General features: G+C 40.1%; 1 protein-coding gene across 1 annotated transcript; it reads left to right on the forward strand.

The window, feature by feature from the left end:
• Positions 1–672: 672 nt before the first annotated feature.
• On the forward strand, positions 673–13587 carry gpr137c (G protein-coupled receptor 137c; the record flags this gene model as incomplete). The annotated part of the gene is made up of 8 exons (XM_079263615.1): positions 673–1047; positions 8237–8286; positions 8359–8466; positions 9941–10079; positions 11561–11710; positions 12551–12676; positions 12759–12883; positions 13311–13587. 8 exons carry the CDS (start codon positions 673–675, stop codon positions 13585–13587), a joined length of 1350 nt encoding a protein of 449 aa, XP_079119741.1.
• Between the last annotated feature and the right edge of the window lie 4089 nt (positions 13588–17676).

Below are 17676 nucleotides of genomic sequence, written 5' to 3' on the forward strand. Positions count from 1 at the left end.
TGCTCATATGAACCAATTAAATCAGACGCTACCTTTCAGTTGAACAACTGACCAATCAGGAGCGAGTAAAGGGCGGGCACACGTGCAGCTGACATCATCGAAAACCAATGACGTGAGTGATGTGTGGAGGTTGGGTGGCTGTTTTAGCCAATGGAATTATAATCTGGAAAAGTGGGCGTGGACTTTATGCTCCCGGAGTTTAATGTCGGAAACTAGCTGGAATCTGCGGCTCCGCGATCAGCTGTTTCTCATCAATAAAGTGGTGTTAATGAGCCAAAATGGCGGCCTCAGCAGCGCTAGTTTCCGTCTACTTGTGAACAAGGGGGTGGGTTTAAAACAGCATCACAGCTGATCTGGAGGTTTCCCCCCCCCTCAAGTTGTTTTTTGCAGAGAGGAGCTTTGCAGACAATCACTGGGGCACCTCTCCTGTTTCTTTCTTTTCATTTTAATCCCAGCGCCTTTTAAACCCACATCCATTTCTCTTCTTTTTATCAGCACTTTTTGCTGTTTTAAACCCAGTCTTACTTTAATAATGACACTTCTTTTCAGAAGAAACTGCTTTTATCGCCTCATTTCACAGGAATACCATCGTGTTTTTGTCACCCATTTAGCGCAGGTCTGACCCACTTTTAGTGTCTTTGGCTGCACAGCATCTCTGTTGGTGTGGTGGAGATGTTTTCGACAGGAGAGGAGGTCGATTCCCATTTGTTTACCTCACTGAAGGAGTCATCTGGAGATGCGATCTCCCCAACCTTGGAGCTGAGTCTAACGACCATCTACACCGTCCTGTACTCTTTCCTCTTTGTTTTCGTGTACCTGCAGCTTTGGCTCATTTTGCATTACGGCCACAAGCGCTTCAGCTACCAGAGCGTGTTTTTGTTCCTGTGTTTGCTGTGGGCAGCGCTGCGAACGACCCTTTTCTCTTTCTACTTTAAAAATGTGGTGCAGGCCAACCAGCTGCAGCCTCTGGCCTACTGGCTGCTCTACTGCTGCCCAGTCTGCCTGCAGTTCTTCACCCTCTGCCTGCTCAACCTCTACTTCACACAGGTAAGGCTGAACACCTCCACACATCCTCATGTTCCCTTCTTTCCTCTGGAGACCCGTTCTGGAGGAACCTTGTTGTCTCAGCAAGTACAAAAATCCCTGTATTTCCAGTAAACATGCGGCTGCTGCATGTTTTGTACCTCATAACTGAGAAATGACAACTTAAAATTGACGTTTTTGACCTCTGCGTGACAGTATGGGGGGAAAGTCGTGGCTGTCACCAGTTCTGTAAAGCTTTTTACCCTTTGTGAGACCTAAATAACTGGAAGGACACACAAAGTATCAAGCTTGATGTTTTACTTCAGATATAACAGCTACATTTTCTTTTGCAAATATTATTAAAGCTGTTTTTATGGGAACGGCTGAGGTCAGGTTGTTTAGGATGTTGTGATTCCATTTTTTTCAAGTCAGAAATCATAAATTTTGAGTTTTAACTTAACATCACAGAAAAAGGATAAAGTTAAACTGTTTTGACTTGGTAGCCTAAATTCAAGAGGAGAAAGATGACGAATGCTTTGGTTTGTTGCTTTTGACATTAAAGGGCTCATATGTAGAATATACTGACACCTAGTGGCACGAATGACGAATTGCAACCAACAGAATAGCAACTATATACCCCGTCTTAAGGTCCATTTATCCTCCCTTAACTACATAAATGTGAATGTCCGTTCTATTGTCACATTGCCGCCATCATACTTTTATGTTGCCATAGTAGTTCAATAAGTTCATCCACCAGTGGGCTGAGTTCAGAGTTCACCTCAGTGTTTTTACCCTGGTTGGTAGCGCTAATGCACCACTATAAAGTTGTTTACAACTGCCCAAAAACATCAGAAGAAATAGGATAATAAAGACCATTAAGTTTTTTGCTGTTTTCAATTTCTTTTTTGTCTTTTTTGGGAACTTTTACTTTGGCAGTTTATGCTTTGTTCTCTCCTTGCTCCTCTTCTTCTCTGGTTTGTTTCTTTCAGTCCAAAATCCCCCTTCTTTCAGCAAGTTATTGCCAAATTGTGTTTTTTCATTCACCAGTGGATCACCTGTAAACTGGGCTACTTAGAAGCTTATTAACTTGCACATTAGCAGCTAAAACTAAGACCAGGAGATTGCAGCGCTAATGCTAATGCTAAGACCGTAGGCTCTCCAATTAGCTGCTAACACTTAAACTGTGGGCTCTCATGTTAATAGATTATGCTAAATTCATGGTTCTCCCATTGATGTCTAATTCTAAGACCGTTGGCTCTCGCATTAGCAGATAACGCTAAAACATGGATTTTCTTATACCTAATGCTAAGATCATGGGCTTTCACATTAGCAGCTAACGCTAAGAACACAGGCTCCACCACGTTCAACAAACACCTAATGTTTATCCTATCATCTACATCTACCCGTCCTAATGGACGGGTAGATGTAGATGATATTTGTAGACACATCAGGTGTTTAATCAAAATAGTTATGCAAAAAGATTCTTAATATTGGAAAAACAATTGGTCTTCTTAACATAAATATCTGTAAATGAATCGGGGGATTTTTAGCGATATCCTTCCCTACCATAAAGTAGTTCCTCACATTAAACAGGTTTTTGTAAAAGTAAATAAGATGCAACCAGTTCTGTAATCTGGTCAACATGTTTTAAGCTGCTGACAGTCTGTGTGTTGAACTGTGTTTGTATCCCAGTGAAATAACGCTGAACTTCCATTTTATTTGGACAACAGTACAGTTGCGTAAGTTAAGCAGTGGACGGTGCTTCAGTGGTAGTGGAGAGAGTCCCAGGATTTCCCGTTTAGACTAGATTCAAGCACTTGTCCCTGGTTGGTGTTTGCTGTTGCTGGCTGAGTGTGAACTCCAGACTTCAACCTGTGTGTCGTTTCAAAGCAGCTACACATGTACATGTTTGCAGTCACTGTTTCAAAGAAAACCACAGCGGGGCATGTGTTTATTGGTCATGTCCAATAAAAAAGGAAGGAAATTCGACTCATTTCTGTCTAAGAGTCATTTGGTAACGCAGCTCACTGTGTCATATGACCGCTGAATTAACATGGCCGCCTAAACCTGCTCCAAGTAGAAGACAAAATGTTAAATTTAACTTTCCATGAAGCAGCAAAACTTACTCACATCCCATATTTGGCATTTGACTAAATGAGCTTCCAGCTCTTCCAATCCTCACATCATATCTTTAAAATGGAATTTATGTGCCGAACAAACCTTTCCTGCTTGTGGTTTGTATGTGCGACTAGTTCAGACCGAGAAACGTGTCAGATTCACGTTTTCTTCCAGAAGTCAAACTGGAAGCTATCTCGCAGTCTAACAACAATGCCAGAATTGATCCCAATCTGTCGGTATTTTTGTGGCAATCAGTTGCTTTTTTTAATGCGTCTGAAGGGATTCTTTGGCCCCGTTTAGACCAACATGCTGGGGCGGAAACACACGGCGAGTCCTGGAAGTGGGAACTGGAACCTTTTCTTGGGAACGATGTGCTTTATTCCCAGATAGAAGCCCTGCATAACCTGCGAAAAGCACAACAGCATCAACGACCTACCTCTGTGTCATGTTTGTGCTTCTGTATCTCTTTCATTTATGTCGTCTGTTGAAGCTAAACTTTCTGTTTCTGGTCGAACACTGAAGCTTTTGTTTACAATCTAATACTGCTCTTCGGCCGCCTGGTTGTTACCATTTGCATGACAGTTATTTTGACCCCTCACATCATCATAAAATGAAAATATACATGCTAATTATTTAGAATAATGGATTTTTTTTTCCATCAAAAATCCCGTCTCACTTTTAGGGTAAAAACTGCTAGTTTCCATGGAGAAGAAGGTCCTGCTAGTTTCCATGGAGACGAAGGCCCAGCTAGTTTCCATGGAGAAGAAGGTCCTGCTAGTTTCCATGGAGACGAAGGCCCAGCTAGTTTCCATGGAGAAGAAGGTCCTGCTAGTTTTTTATGGAGATTAAAAGGTTTTTATGGTGAAGTATTCTCTGTTCTTGTCATGAACCATCTTGAACTCCACGTCTCTCTGGACCCTCATGGTGTTTCTAAGGCGAATGTGGGGTCAATCCCTGGATTCTCCTGACTCTGACCATTGATAGTGGTGTCCATCATCAGCCAATGGCTTCCTGACATATTTACTTGCGAACACCTCTATTAAACACATGGAAACTGCTCAGCTTGACTTTTTTACCTTCTACTGTAGCAGAGTTTCTCATTGGACACAACTTTACTCGTTCTAGGTTTACTTTATAAATTCCTACAACTACTTCACTAATTCCAAGGTATACTGAACTAAAAACTAGGACTGCTTTACTAATCTGTAAACCTACTTTACCAGTTCTCAGGATAACTTTGTGCATTCCTAGGACCGCTTTACGTATTCATCGGACCAGTTTACTCGGTCCACTTCGCCAATTCCGAAGGATACTAACTAGGGCTGTGACCATATGCTTTCGTCCCGATTCGAGTCCAGTTTTTTGGGTGTCGATTTGATTTAAATTGCTGTTCTCACGATTCAATATCTTATTTTTGTAGACTAAAAACAAGTAAAAATGTACGAAACTTTTTCTGCTTGTCATTTTCCTTGATTTCAGTTTGGAAAAAAAAAAGGAAAAAAAAAAACAGTAGCCTGACCATCAGCTGCTATAAAGCCCTACAAGACAAGGGAAAAGATCAATAAAAATAATATAAAAAAGACAATTTTATACTGGATTATTTTTATTTATATGAAAAAGAAAAATGATTTTACAATTGTGAAGCAAAATATCCTAGTATTACTTTCCTTATTGGTAGGACCGCTTTAGTAATACCAGGGATTACTTTACTACTTCCGAGGTGGATCAGGCTGCTGTTCCCAGGTTTTCCCTGAAAGTAATGGTGGTCTTTGCTTTTGGAAGGGACGGCCATTTCCCTATTTTTTCGACTGTTTTCCAGCTGAATCTACTGTGAGTCAGCAGCACGTATGTTGAGTGTAACCCTCTGTGGTTACCTGACACGTCTCAGCTTCCTGTAGACCAGGATTACCAACAGAACCTCATCGTTGTGAAGTTCTACTTCATTTATTTTGGGTTTGTCAGAAAATGGGCCTTGTGAAGGAAAGGTTCCTGTACTGAACTTCAAACTGAAGTGTTTCAACATGAAGTTGATGCATGCAGGCATAGAAGAACGTAAGAAATGTCGTAGCAAAGCCGTAATAATGATTCACGAGGCCAGTTTTGAATTAGCACCTCAGTGACAAACGCACCATTTACCTTTGACCTCCCTGACAGGAATGAATGTGGTACACGGCCTGACAGCAGATGAGCGTCACACGACGGCCGCCCGACACAAGCGTGTGGAAACGCTGCTTTTCTGATGAGTCAGATCTGACCCATCATGTACTTCCTCCTACTGCTTGCTGCAGAGACGTATTGGAACGGTCGCTGATGTTTCTCTGAAGCTGTGACAGAAAACATGTCCTGATCTGCATGAGTTTGCTTCCTAATGACTTTGACCTACTTTTCCTCTGACCGGTCATGTGTTTCAGGGCGTGTTCGTGTTTGTGACACACGGATGAGGTTTGTTAAACTTCTAAGAAGAATTCTCGTCTATATAAAGCAGAAAAAGTGTGTTTCCTCCGACTGTCCTGAAACGCTGAACAGACTGGAGATCGTTAAACATCTACAGGATCAAACCTGCTGACTTGTGTACATAAGCTGATCATTTTAAGATATTTTTACAGTTGCTGCTGATGACACGTCTGCAGCAACGTGACCTGCAGGTTCAGCAAAGTTTGGGATTAATTGCAAATAACATAATAAACCACCAGGAAGCTCAGAATCATCTGTGCAATGTGATCATGTGGGTGTCGGTAATGAGAATAAATGTGCAGAAATTAAATTAAATGAGATTGTTTTACATCTTATGCAAATATATAAACAAATATGGACACGCACTGTGGAACTTTTGCCGACATAACGAACAAATGCATCAATACAAAGCAGTAAAAGGCCGTTGGGGCAGGAAAAGTACCTTTTTTTCATGTTTTTCCACGCTTCAGTGCTCAGACGCTGTGGATGTTGGATCCTCCGACATCATACAGCAGGGAGGTCAAACTCTGCTCCTGCAGGCTTTAGATGTTTCCCTGCTCCAACGCCACATTCAAGTCAAAATGCTCCAGCAGCTTGTTAACTTCTGCACAAAGACCCATTCATTCCAGTCAGGCATGTTGATGCGGGAAACATGGAAAACCTCTGGAGCGTTTCCTGCTCTGCAGGAAAACCGCATATACTGAACTCATTAGTCTCACAAGCTGCGTTTCCATCACACCTAGAACTACGCAAAAACTTAATATCGCAATAAAAACCGCAAATAGAAGCGCCTACTCTTCTAAAAGAAAAGTCTCAAATGTCGCTTTTCACGTTCTTGTGAGGCGGTTTTTCAGATGTTTTGACATAGAAATATATCGCATAAGTAAAGTGGAAACACCTGTTTTGCATTTAAGTGTCGCCGGACGTGATGTGGGGGGTCATGTGACCAGTTCATTTCCGGTAAAGATAGCGTGGGTTGGAATAAACTGTGACTTTCAGAAAATGACGAACAAAAGCTTCGGAAAACCATTGCAAATTCTCTGCAGCAAGTAGAAAAGCCAGAAATAACGTTACGTGGCTACCTCCCATAAGCCGCAATTTTTGTAAAATTTTGTTTCTCTCAGATTTTACGAGAACTGAGGCTAACGTGCTAAACAGTATTCAATGGAAACACCTGCAAATAGCAATTGTTTGTCAGAACTTACGAACATCATGTTTATTTAGCAAATACATGTAATAGAAACGACAGTGTAGTCAGGCAGAAATTCCCGAGTTCCAACTTATAAAATAAAACGCGTTTCAGGATTTAACCCTTTTTAACCCTCCCAAGAACAACTGGGGAGATTTTATTTTATTTTAAGTCATAGTCTAAATTTTTAACAAAAGGTTAAATAATTAAATAACAGAAATCATTTTTGTATGGTTGTCATATATTGCAGAACGTCTCAGAAACTGTATCAAACATGATTCATAAGGTGTTAAAGTGTAAAATGTATGTAAACAAATGAACTACAAAAAGACTAAACATCATGGCTTCCGACATTTCTTTCAGCTTCAGGAGCTTAAAGCACTCGTTTGTGCCCATTTCTCCTTCATGATGCATATTTAATGAGTATAAAATTAAATTTGCTTTAGTTTGCCACCCAGGCAGCGATGCATGTGTGTTATTTTAGGGATTAATCCGATCAGCTGATCGTTTAATAATGCAGATCATTGGAAACATTTCATTTTCGTGTGATGATCATGGACCGTATATGAAAGATGAACGGAGCCTCTGGCGGTTCAAAGTAAAACCTATGCGGAAGTTCATAAAACTGCAGTTCCCCCTTCATCCACTAGAATCCATTCAAAAATCCATGTTAGGTTTAATAGGTCAGGTCCAGCTTCATGACAACTGTGGGAGGAGGGAATTTTTTCTAACTCACCCATTTAAAAGTAATTTAACCTCGAAGTTCGGCATATTTAGCGGCGTGTCTTTTTGATTGACAGGTACCCGATCTCCTTCTTCAAGTCAGAAGAACGTAGAACAACCGCGGTTTTTAGCCGGTTAACAACGTGACTTAGCTTTAGCCCGCTTACCTCCGTTAGCTGGTTAGGTCGTGTTATCTCGAGGTTAGCTCGGTTAGCTCTTAGCTACAGAAAGCTCGGAGTTCGCTCGATGTCAATCATCCACCATGACGCTCACAGCCCCCCTCTCAGCTCCGCCTCTTTGCCCATATTTGTATTTTCGGGACGAGACGACATACATGCCCCTGCCAAGATGGTGATGGTAGGAACCGCCCACCGAGCTTCAATTCAGCTCTTCAGAAACCTACGGGTGACGTCATGGAGGCTCCGCCCGTCTTTTATATACAGTCTGGGGTGATGAAATGATTTTAAACCCTGCTAATCAGCATTTCCCCTGCAGGAGGAACCGTGACATCAAACATAAACACTATTAGTCACGTTGGCTTTTTTAACGCTGTATTGTTTGAATACATGCTCCACACATGCAGGAATCTCCCTGAGCTCCGTTAAGCTCACTGCTCCTAAACCAAACCTAGTTTTCTCGTTCTTGCTGTTTCTGCCATCCTTCAGGTCGGAATAAACTTCCATGTGTTGTTTTTATACTGATTATCTGGCTTTTCTCATGTTTTCTCAGGTGATGTTCAAGGCGAAGGCCAAGTATTCACCCGAGCTCACCAAGTACAAGTAAGTCCCTGTTTCACACTGAAAACGTTTAGCTGTAACTTTAACAACTAACCGCCGTTTTTCTGCCGTCAGGATTCCTCTGCGCTTGTTCTTCTTGTGTCTCAGTATCTTTTTCCTGGTGGTGAATTTAACTTGTGCGTTATTGGTGCAAGGAGCTCTGGAACACTCTGCACTGCCAAGGTAAGCAGAGACCAAACAAAGCTGTTCGCGCCTCCTGATTTCACAACTGTCTGACTTCTTTTCCATCTCCAGCACGGTTTCCCAGCACTGGTCATCTGGAACTGTGACGGATATCTGAGCCTAGATGAGCTCAGATGTTTTACAGCATTTCTATCCGTCCCGGAGGTTAACAGTCGCTGCGTTTAGACGGGAGTTTTAATTTTACTTTAATCCAAATAAAAGTTAATTCCACTTTAAACTGATGAAAAATGACCATGTAAACATTTAAGTCCTAATGCTAATTTTTATTCGGAATTAAACTTAATTCCAATGTAAGTGCCCTGCGATGGACTGGCGAGCTGTCCAGGGTGTACCCTGCCTGTCGCCCAAAGCCAGCTGGGATAGGCTCCAGCTTCCCCACAACCCTGAATTGGATTAAGCGGTTCAGAGAATGAATGAATGAATGAATGAATTTCGATGTAAGTGTCTGGTTTATTCACATTTTAATCCCGAACTATTTAATTCTTCTGTCATGTAAACCTTCATTCCGCTCTAAGTTAACTCCAGTCGTTCTGAGCATGCTCGTTACCTTGTCCTGTCCCGATGACGCGCCTTGTTTTACCTCCCGTGTTCGGTGGTCTATCTCTCTTCTCCTTCTCAGCTGCTGCAGAAAGTGAAGTAGTATGCTGGTGTTGAGCTGCTACTTCACATTTATAATAAAAATAGCGGTGAAACTGGTTCTTATTATGTAGTTTTTACAAGTTACGACTGAAAAGACGAGAAGCAGGGAGAGAACTTTGTTTATTTCTGGTCTACGTCATACGTCACGTGCCCCCTCTGTCCAATCAGAACCCTTCCCAACCCGCCGCTCTAAAGAGGAATTAAGTGAAGATGTATTTCATGTAAACCTTCATTTTGAATTACTATTTTAATGTAAACTCGTAGGAGAATACCTTAATATTATTAATTCCAGATTATTAATTCAGAATTAAAAAACATCATGTAACCGTAGCGATTGCGGCTAGTTTGGCCGATTGTTTATTTCCTTTTCCAGATGCAACATGTAGTTTATTCAGAGACTCTATATGACACATGATGACATCAATATTTACCATGTTTTCATCAATATTACTACTATGGTGCAAAGAGAAGTCTATATTCACCTAGAAACAGCAACTTTCCACCAATCAGAGTTTAAATAGATGATAACGTCCAATCAGGAGCAGCCAAAGATCAACATGATCTGAAAAGGAGAAAAATGATCCTCTATGGCTGGAATAAAGCCAAGAAGATGTTTCTGATGCAGAAATCAGCTGAGATGAAGCTGGTTTTGTTGGAATAGAAGGTAAATGGTTACTGTGGCCTCATGTTCCGACATCCCGACCGCATCATGTCGGCATGCTGACTGGGATTCAGCTTCTACAGCCAGTTTGACCTAAACGGGACCTAAAAGGCCTGAAGCTTTACTGAAAGATGAACTTGTTTTTGTCCGCAGTGATGGAGGGATCAGACACGCAGTTTTGGCCCGGGTCCTGATCAACGACAGTCTTTTCGTCTTGTGTGCCATATCTCTGGCCGTGTGCATCTTCAAGATCGCCAAGATGTCATCTGCCAATGTTTACCTCGAGTCCAAGGTAGAACATTTAGAGGCTTCGCCCAACCGCCTCCACTAAACCTCTTTATTTAGTTCTGATTCTTCTCATCAGGTCGTCTTTAGCAGGGAAAATGTCTTCATGTTGGACTATAATCCACAGATTTAAAGCTACAACTTTATCATTTCATCTTGAAATCCATTGTTTCTTTCGACAAGCCAGAATTTTTGCTATTTTTGCTTTGTGCCGTTTTCTTTCATTCTTTAACAAGAACACACAAACTAATTTGCCATTTTAGAGCAGAGGCCTAAAAAATAAATCTTGTGATGTTAGGATGCGTACAGCATGGTTGGTTTCCTTAGGTTTCTCTGAAATGCACACATTGGTGTAAATGCCGTGTACATCATGTGACGATAATGCTGCCTTTACAGACGTAGCTTTTGCATGAATGCACCCCATACATCGCACACGCCGGCTTGTTACCACTCTGATTAAAAAGCCAGATGTCTCCTCTGTTCCGTAGCCTGGAGGACATGGAGACTCCGATTCCAAAAGGCATTTCCAGTCTGATCAATCAGGACATTAAACCTTTTGTCTTTTGATAAATAAACAAACCCAGTCCCAGAAGAAAGGTTGATTGATCTTGTTGATATTGTTTGTGGTCTTACCTTTTAATTGACGAACTAAAGTAATTCAAAACTGGTTCTTGGCTTTTTCCCCAACATGCATAGGTTTCTTCAGATTCCTTGAATGTTTTAATAATTTTAGGTGGACTTTTAACCACCCAAACTTTTAGCCTGTTTATGCTGTTTTGTATAGAAAGACGTTATTAACCCTTTAAGGTCCTGTTCTATCATTTAGTCGGGGTAAATATGCAGTGAGTTTGATGAATTTCTTTATAAAAAGTAGTGGAAATAAACCAGCCTGAGCATCTCTGCCAACAGGTTTGGGTATGTAAAACCCAAACTGTTTGTCATAACACTACTATTACACTGTTGTTACATTATTATTAACTTCTTTTTAACATCTCAACCATTTACTGAAAAACATTTATTCTGTTTATACCTGTCTAAAACAAAAAGTTAAACAAACATTTTTCTCCTTTTTGTTAGTATGAACATTAAGGGTTAACAAGGAGAGCGATTCAATCAGAAAGGTTGATTTGGCTAATTTGGCTAAAACGCACCATCTCCCTTCATTTGTTCCAATCCTTTATGTGTTTGGAAGTTTCACTTTGCTTGTTGCATATCAGACTATCCGACTGTCCCACTGGGCGTTATGTTTTAGTAATGATGGGACTATTTTGGGAACAACCATGTCTTTTCAGTAGAACTAGCAGCTAACTGACTGATGACGCTAACTCTGGCTAAACAGGAAGTGTGCGTATGCTTCACACAAGCATCCTGCTGCTGTTTTTGTTCAGCTTACATCTGGATCACATCTGTGGCTTATATTTATTTATCTTTAAAATCCAGAGTAATTCTGTACTGATGCTCGTTTTAAAACCACGACTCTTCCTCCAGGGTACGTCAGTGTGCCAAGCAACAGCCATAGGAGCGGTGGTGATCCTCCTCTACACGTCCAGAGCCTGCTACAACCTTGTGGGGGTGGCCTTGTCCCCTCTGGACACACCCAGTCCCTTTAATTATGGCTGGTACAGCGTCTCTGATCAGGTACTAAGTCTTTTTTAACTCTAGGTGGGAAATAAGCTTTAAAGAGCCAGACAGTGAGTGTATGGACAATCCATCTTAGGAGATTTGGGAGAGCATTGCTCAGTGGGGTAAAGGGCTTTGTCTGGCTATAAATAACCATGTGTATGTGTGTTTGTGTTTATGCTGACCTACATCAGGGCTCAGGCCTTGAGACAGATCCATTGTGTCGGTATTTGTTGAACCCCAATGGATATCTGACATGGCCATAATCTGACTCTACAAATTAGTCTTTCTTACAGATTTCTATTCTTACAGATGTACTTGCTTTAAATTATTCAGGTCTGTCTGGTTGAAATAAAATGGCTGTAATACAAGCCGGAGTCCAGAAACTGTGGCTTCACAACAAAACTAAAGCTGTTAAAATTTACTTTCGCATTGCATTCTGTCTCATGATCAGCACAACTTTTGGTTAACATAAAATACAATAAATTAAAAACAGAAGAAATGACCCTGCCACCATCTTGGTTTGCTGCCTCTGTTGACATTTTCCTGACAAAGTCATGGTTTTAACTGCGGGTTGGTTTTTAACTGCGATTGCTGTTGGCCATTATATCCAACATGGGTTAATATTATTGACATGTTATAAGAATAGATCTGTGTTTTATGTAAAATAAAGGCAGAAAATCTAAAAAATGTAAAGAAAATTAGTAGAAAAAATTAATGATCTATTCTGAAACAAAGTAGAGAATCATCAGGAGCACCTTTCATGATATTCATGAATAAAACTGAAAATAAGTTAAATAAAACTATCTTCGCATATTAAACTTTTTATTTATGTACATATTTGTGTGTTTAATGAAGGCTGATGTACAGGAGATCAGCGGTGAGGCCTACATCATTTTTGGTATCATTCTGTTCTTCTGGGAGCTGCTACCTACCAGCCTAGTCGTGGTTTTCTTCAGAGTCCAGAGACCCCACCAAAATCTGGTAAAAAGCCAAATGTCTGCAGTAAAATGTAAAATTTAGCTTAAATATAATGGCCAAGTTTGAACATGTTTGTGTCTTTCAGGCTCCTGGAGGAATGATAAACAGCCACAGTTTTAGCTCCAGAGCTTATTTCTTTGACAATCCCAGACGGTATGATAGTGATGATGACCTTTCCAGAAGTATCAATAGCAGGAGTGATCGGGCCAGGTGGGTACTCAAAACCAGCAGAAAAACTGGATGACACTTTGTCACACTGCAATTGATTGGTTTGAGTCCTATAGAAAAGGCAGGGACTACTGTGTCTATAAGTAACTATAAATCTGAGCGAACTGAAATAACCTGTGGAGTTCCCCAAGGCTCCCTTTCGGCGCCACTGCTGTTCAACATCTACGTGCTCCCACTCACTCAAGTTATGAAAAACAACATAATATTTTATCATAGTTATGCTGATGACACTCAAATCTACGTAACCATCTCACCAGGATACTATTGTCCAATCCAAACCCAGATTAATGCAATGTAATTTCCTTCAGTTAAATGAAAAGCTATCCAAACAAACTTGCCTCGATAAATACTGTACCTTTATTATTCTTCTTTTAGTCTTCCTTTTCAAATATTCTCTTCTCATTCTCAGTGTCCTCTCCACCACACCCCAGCTGGCACCTTCCAGTTGGTATGGCTCCATCCAGCGTAATGGGAGTTTGGCAGCAGGGGTGGCCTCGGCCCAGCAGCCACCACCTTCCACAGCTCCCCTCCTCTTCGCCTATGGAAACGTCCAGAATCATCATCACCACCATCACAACTACTACTCCACCCCACAAAACAATTACCAACATCATCATCATAATAACTTCTATTCCACACCACAGAATTATTACTCGCAGATGTATTTTTGCACCCCACAGAATTAAGCAGGGTCCACGGTAACAGCTGAGCAAGACTCATAGTGAATAATCCTATTTTGTTTGTTACAGTTAAGTTTGAACAGCTACATCCAAACTGGCTATTTTAAAATGGTAAAGTAGCACTCTGCAGATAATTTGGATTAGCAGTTATGCAGAAGAATTGAGGAAGAAATCGGAGTTTCAGCACTAATGGCCGGTGTGCCTGAAAACTTTAATGCTTTTTCTGTTAAATACTGTGGTTGCATTATAATATGTGAGACCGGAAAAATCAGAGAGCAGATTGTTCTCATTTCACATGTAAATTTCATAATTTTTCAAACACTGGGTTCCTGTAGCAGTTGCCGACTGTAGCTAGCTAAAATGGCTAATCCCGAGGCTGTTAGTCAGAAGTGCAGGGTTTAGAGACATTCTGTTGTTGTGATGGAAAAAATAATACAATCTTTTCAGAATTAAAAGGGTAGTTTAGGCTGCTGTCGATACTGACTTGCAAACAGGACATTTCATTTCACACATCTAGTTACGTGACAGGAATTAGCTAATGCTAATTTGCCAAAGGCTGCTGATAACGGTTAGCTTAATCTCTATGCTTGCCTCAACTTTCATAAAAAGTTTACAAAATAAAATCAGAAATGTCAGATTCATCACAGATTTAATGTCAGAGGCAGGTTTATCAGATTTGTTCAGTTAATGTTAATTCCAGCGACACACAAAAAGAATTAGCCTGATGAAAATATGCTGTTAGCAAGATCAACATGGCTTGGGCTGCTGAAGAGCAGAGCTGCTGAAGAGCAGGGCATTTCATTTTCACTTTTATATATAGTTACATATGGCAGGAATGAACTAATACTAATTTACCAACAGCTCCTCCTTAACACTTACTTTAATCTCAATGCTAGCAGCAAGTCTAACCTCATAAAGGTTTTTTTTTTTTTTCCTAAATTTATAAAATTATAAAAGTCAAATCCATTGTTAGAGACAACCTATCACTTTTTTTTTTTTTTTTTTTAGCTTGTGTTAATTCTGGTGCCATATAAGAATAAATGTTTTCTTCAATGCTGCAGCTAGCATGCAGTTAGCTGTTTCATTTTCACTTTTACATCTAACTACACATACCAGGAATGAACTAGTACTAATTTGCCAACAGTTCTCTCGAACACTTAGCTTAAGCTCAATGTTGCCCTTACAGTTAGCATAACCGAAATTTTTTTTTTTTTCTTTCAAAGTTTACAAAATAAAATCAGGAAAGTCAAATCCACCAGAGATTTGATGTTAAACACAAGTTATCCGTTTTGTGCAACTGGTATTGTTGTTTGTAGTTACATATAATTGTGTAAAAACACTGTTAGCAAAAGTAAGAAATTGTCAATGCTGCTTAGAGTGCTGGCTAGCTAGCAGAACATTTCATTTTCACCTTTATATCTTGTTACTTATGACAGGAATTAGCTGGTACTAATTTGTCGGTGGCTGCTAAAGCAAGAATTGGTATCTTATATCCTGTGTTAACAGCAAAATCTCAAAAACTGTGCAATCAAACCTCAAAACTTTATCTCATAAAAGCCTTTGTAGTGTTGTGTTTTTGTAAGCTAGTTTTTCTTTTTGTCCTTTTGCTATAATGCAAACAGGAAGATTTAAACATGCCATTAGCAAGTGTCGCACTATGCTACTGGCTCCACTGTACTCATGTAACTACAGTGCAGTTTGACATCCATTATAAGCTTATCCTTAACTTTCTGGCTGTTATCATGCTAACAAACTTAAATGTGCTATGAACAATGTTACCTTCTCACAGCTTAATGGAAACAACAGTTTAACTTGGCAATGAAGAATGCTAACAAAGCTATCTGGCATTAACACTGATTGTCACTATTGTGGCTATACTACATTGCCCATTTATCGTGTCTCTGCGAATCCTGCCTAAAGGCCAAAACACGCTGGTACCATATGATGCATATTGTATACACCTATTTTTTAAAAAATTCTTTGTTTTGATTCCCTCAAATTTTTGATATGTTGTGGTAACTTGACCCAAAACAACATGGTCACGTGACAGGCATATCTTATGTTAATTATTAGCACTGTAAACAATTCCACGATGAAATCCTGCTAGAAAATTACTCTTGAAGAAACTTGACAAATTTCAGTAATGTGTACCACTGTGGCTATTTTTTAAAATGTATTTTTTAATGGACAGTAGTTTATCGATTTAACGTAAGAGTAATTATGTTTAATAGTTGAAATTAATGTTAAATCTCACTTTAAGATGCAACTGCTCCCCCTGCTGATATAAGCTGAAATCACTTACATTATCCCTTTACAACTAAAATAGATATTTTATTGGAAGTTTAGCTCTATGTTTGATAAAAGTAAACTACCTGCTAAAATATATGATTGAAAAAACGATGACGATACATTTTCAGGTTACTGATTAAAATTGGAAGTGAACTTAGATGTTGGGTGCATGACATGGTTTCTGCTTGTTGTGGTGGTATCAACATGAGACATGTGGCGCTACACAACACGTGTTCTGGCCTTTAGGCATCTGATCAGTTTCTGGAACATGAAAACAGGAAAATCCAGACTTTTTTGTAAAACTTAAGGCTCAAACAAAATTCGGGTTTCAAACATGATTTAGGAAACCCACCGTGATTTGAACGTTTGTATGATACCTGTGATCACTATAACTCAGCCCTGATGCTGCTCCGATCCAGATTGAAAGGGTCTTTGTAGCTCATTTGTGACCAAATATCTTTGTATGATCTGTTTTGTGAGCTGTGAGGCAGAAATTTGCACTTAGACGAAGATAACCTTCAGAGGAAAAAGGCTTCATAGCCTGAATGTAGGTTTTTTTTTCGTCTCTTCTCGTATTTTCTTCAGTAACTGTCTTTTTTTTACTTCTCCTTTGTGAAAGGAAACATCTGTGTGCCATCATATTTTCATATTTAGTAGCTATATTCCTTACAGAAAATGCTTTTGCACAAGAATTTGGGAGATGCGTTTAATTGTCACTTCACGCCAATCAGTTTGTAATGTGTCCAGTGACATTTTTAGACATTTTAGTGTGTTGTCTAGTTTGTTTTTGACATTTAGAGAATTTTTATTTGACAGATTTTTACAGTTTGTATTTTTACTTCCTGTTGTTGCTCATAAGCTCACTAATTTCCTGAATCTCATGACACACTGCAGCCTGTCAGCAATAATCTTAAGGAATTTTTTGTTGCCTATGACCCTTCTCTCAGACCAAAAGCAGTGCGTTTGCACTAAATCATGAAGAAATGCTGCCCGTGTGCTTTTGAACACTGTTGTATTCCAGCTGTCACGAAACTAAACCTTGTAAATGACCATGAAAACTATGACGTTGTCGAACTTAAAGCCAGAACTGAGCAATTTTTCTAGGAAACAAAGCGGTAAAACGTCGCTTTAAGATTCCATTTGGTCATCACGTTTCACTGGACAGTCGTAGACCGCAGTCCAGCTGTTAGCCTGCAGAGCAGAATGCATGTTTCTGCTTCAGTGTACAAGAACTCGGTGTCAATGTTTCTTCCAAGGGTGGTATTATTGGTGTAAAAATGTTATTTGCTCTGCTTCTAAATTGCAGTGAAAGTCCCTTTTTTCAGCTGTTTTATGTTATTGATGGTTTTAAATGTGGCCATATTGAATGTAACCTGTGCAACAGATCACTAATGATGTATGCAAGGAAAGCACTACCATGTTTAAATAAAGGCCTGTGGCACTGCTAAGACCAGAGCGAAGCAAATCATTCATAAATACTCTGTTTAGTGGTTCTTACAATCTGGCCAAACCCAGACTCATGAAGACGTCAAACCGATGAACAATGTTCTTATTGTTTCTGCTGCCATGTGTCCAACTGGGTCTGACCTTTCCCATTAGTGCACGCAGCTGGTCACATGGCGGAATTTACCAGATAACAAGGTTACAGGGAGCAACTGGAGTCGAGAGCGGCTGGCTCTTCCTCTTGACAACATTTCTGCCATCATACCTGAACATCCGGAAGTCCTGGATCGTTCTAGATCGGAGGTGTCCAAGTCCAGTCTAGAGACGCACCATCCTGCTGTCAATCAGCCTGGTAACCAGCCT

This window comes from Telmatherina bonti (genome assembly GCF_933228915.1).
Source record: "Telmatherina bonti genome assembly, chromosome: 24".
NCBI lineage: Eukaryota > Metazoa > Chordata > Actinopteri > Atheriniformes > Telmatherinidae > Telmatherina > Telmatherina bonti.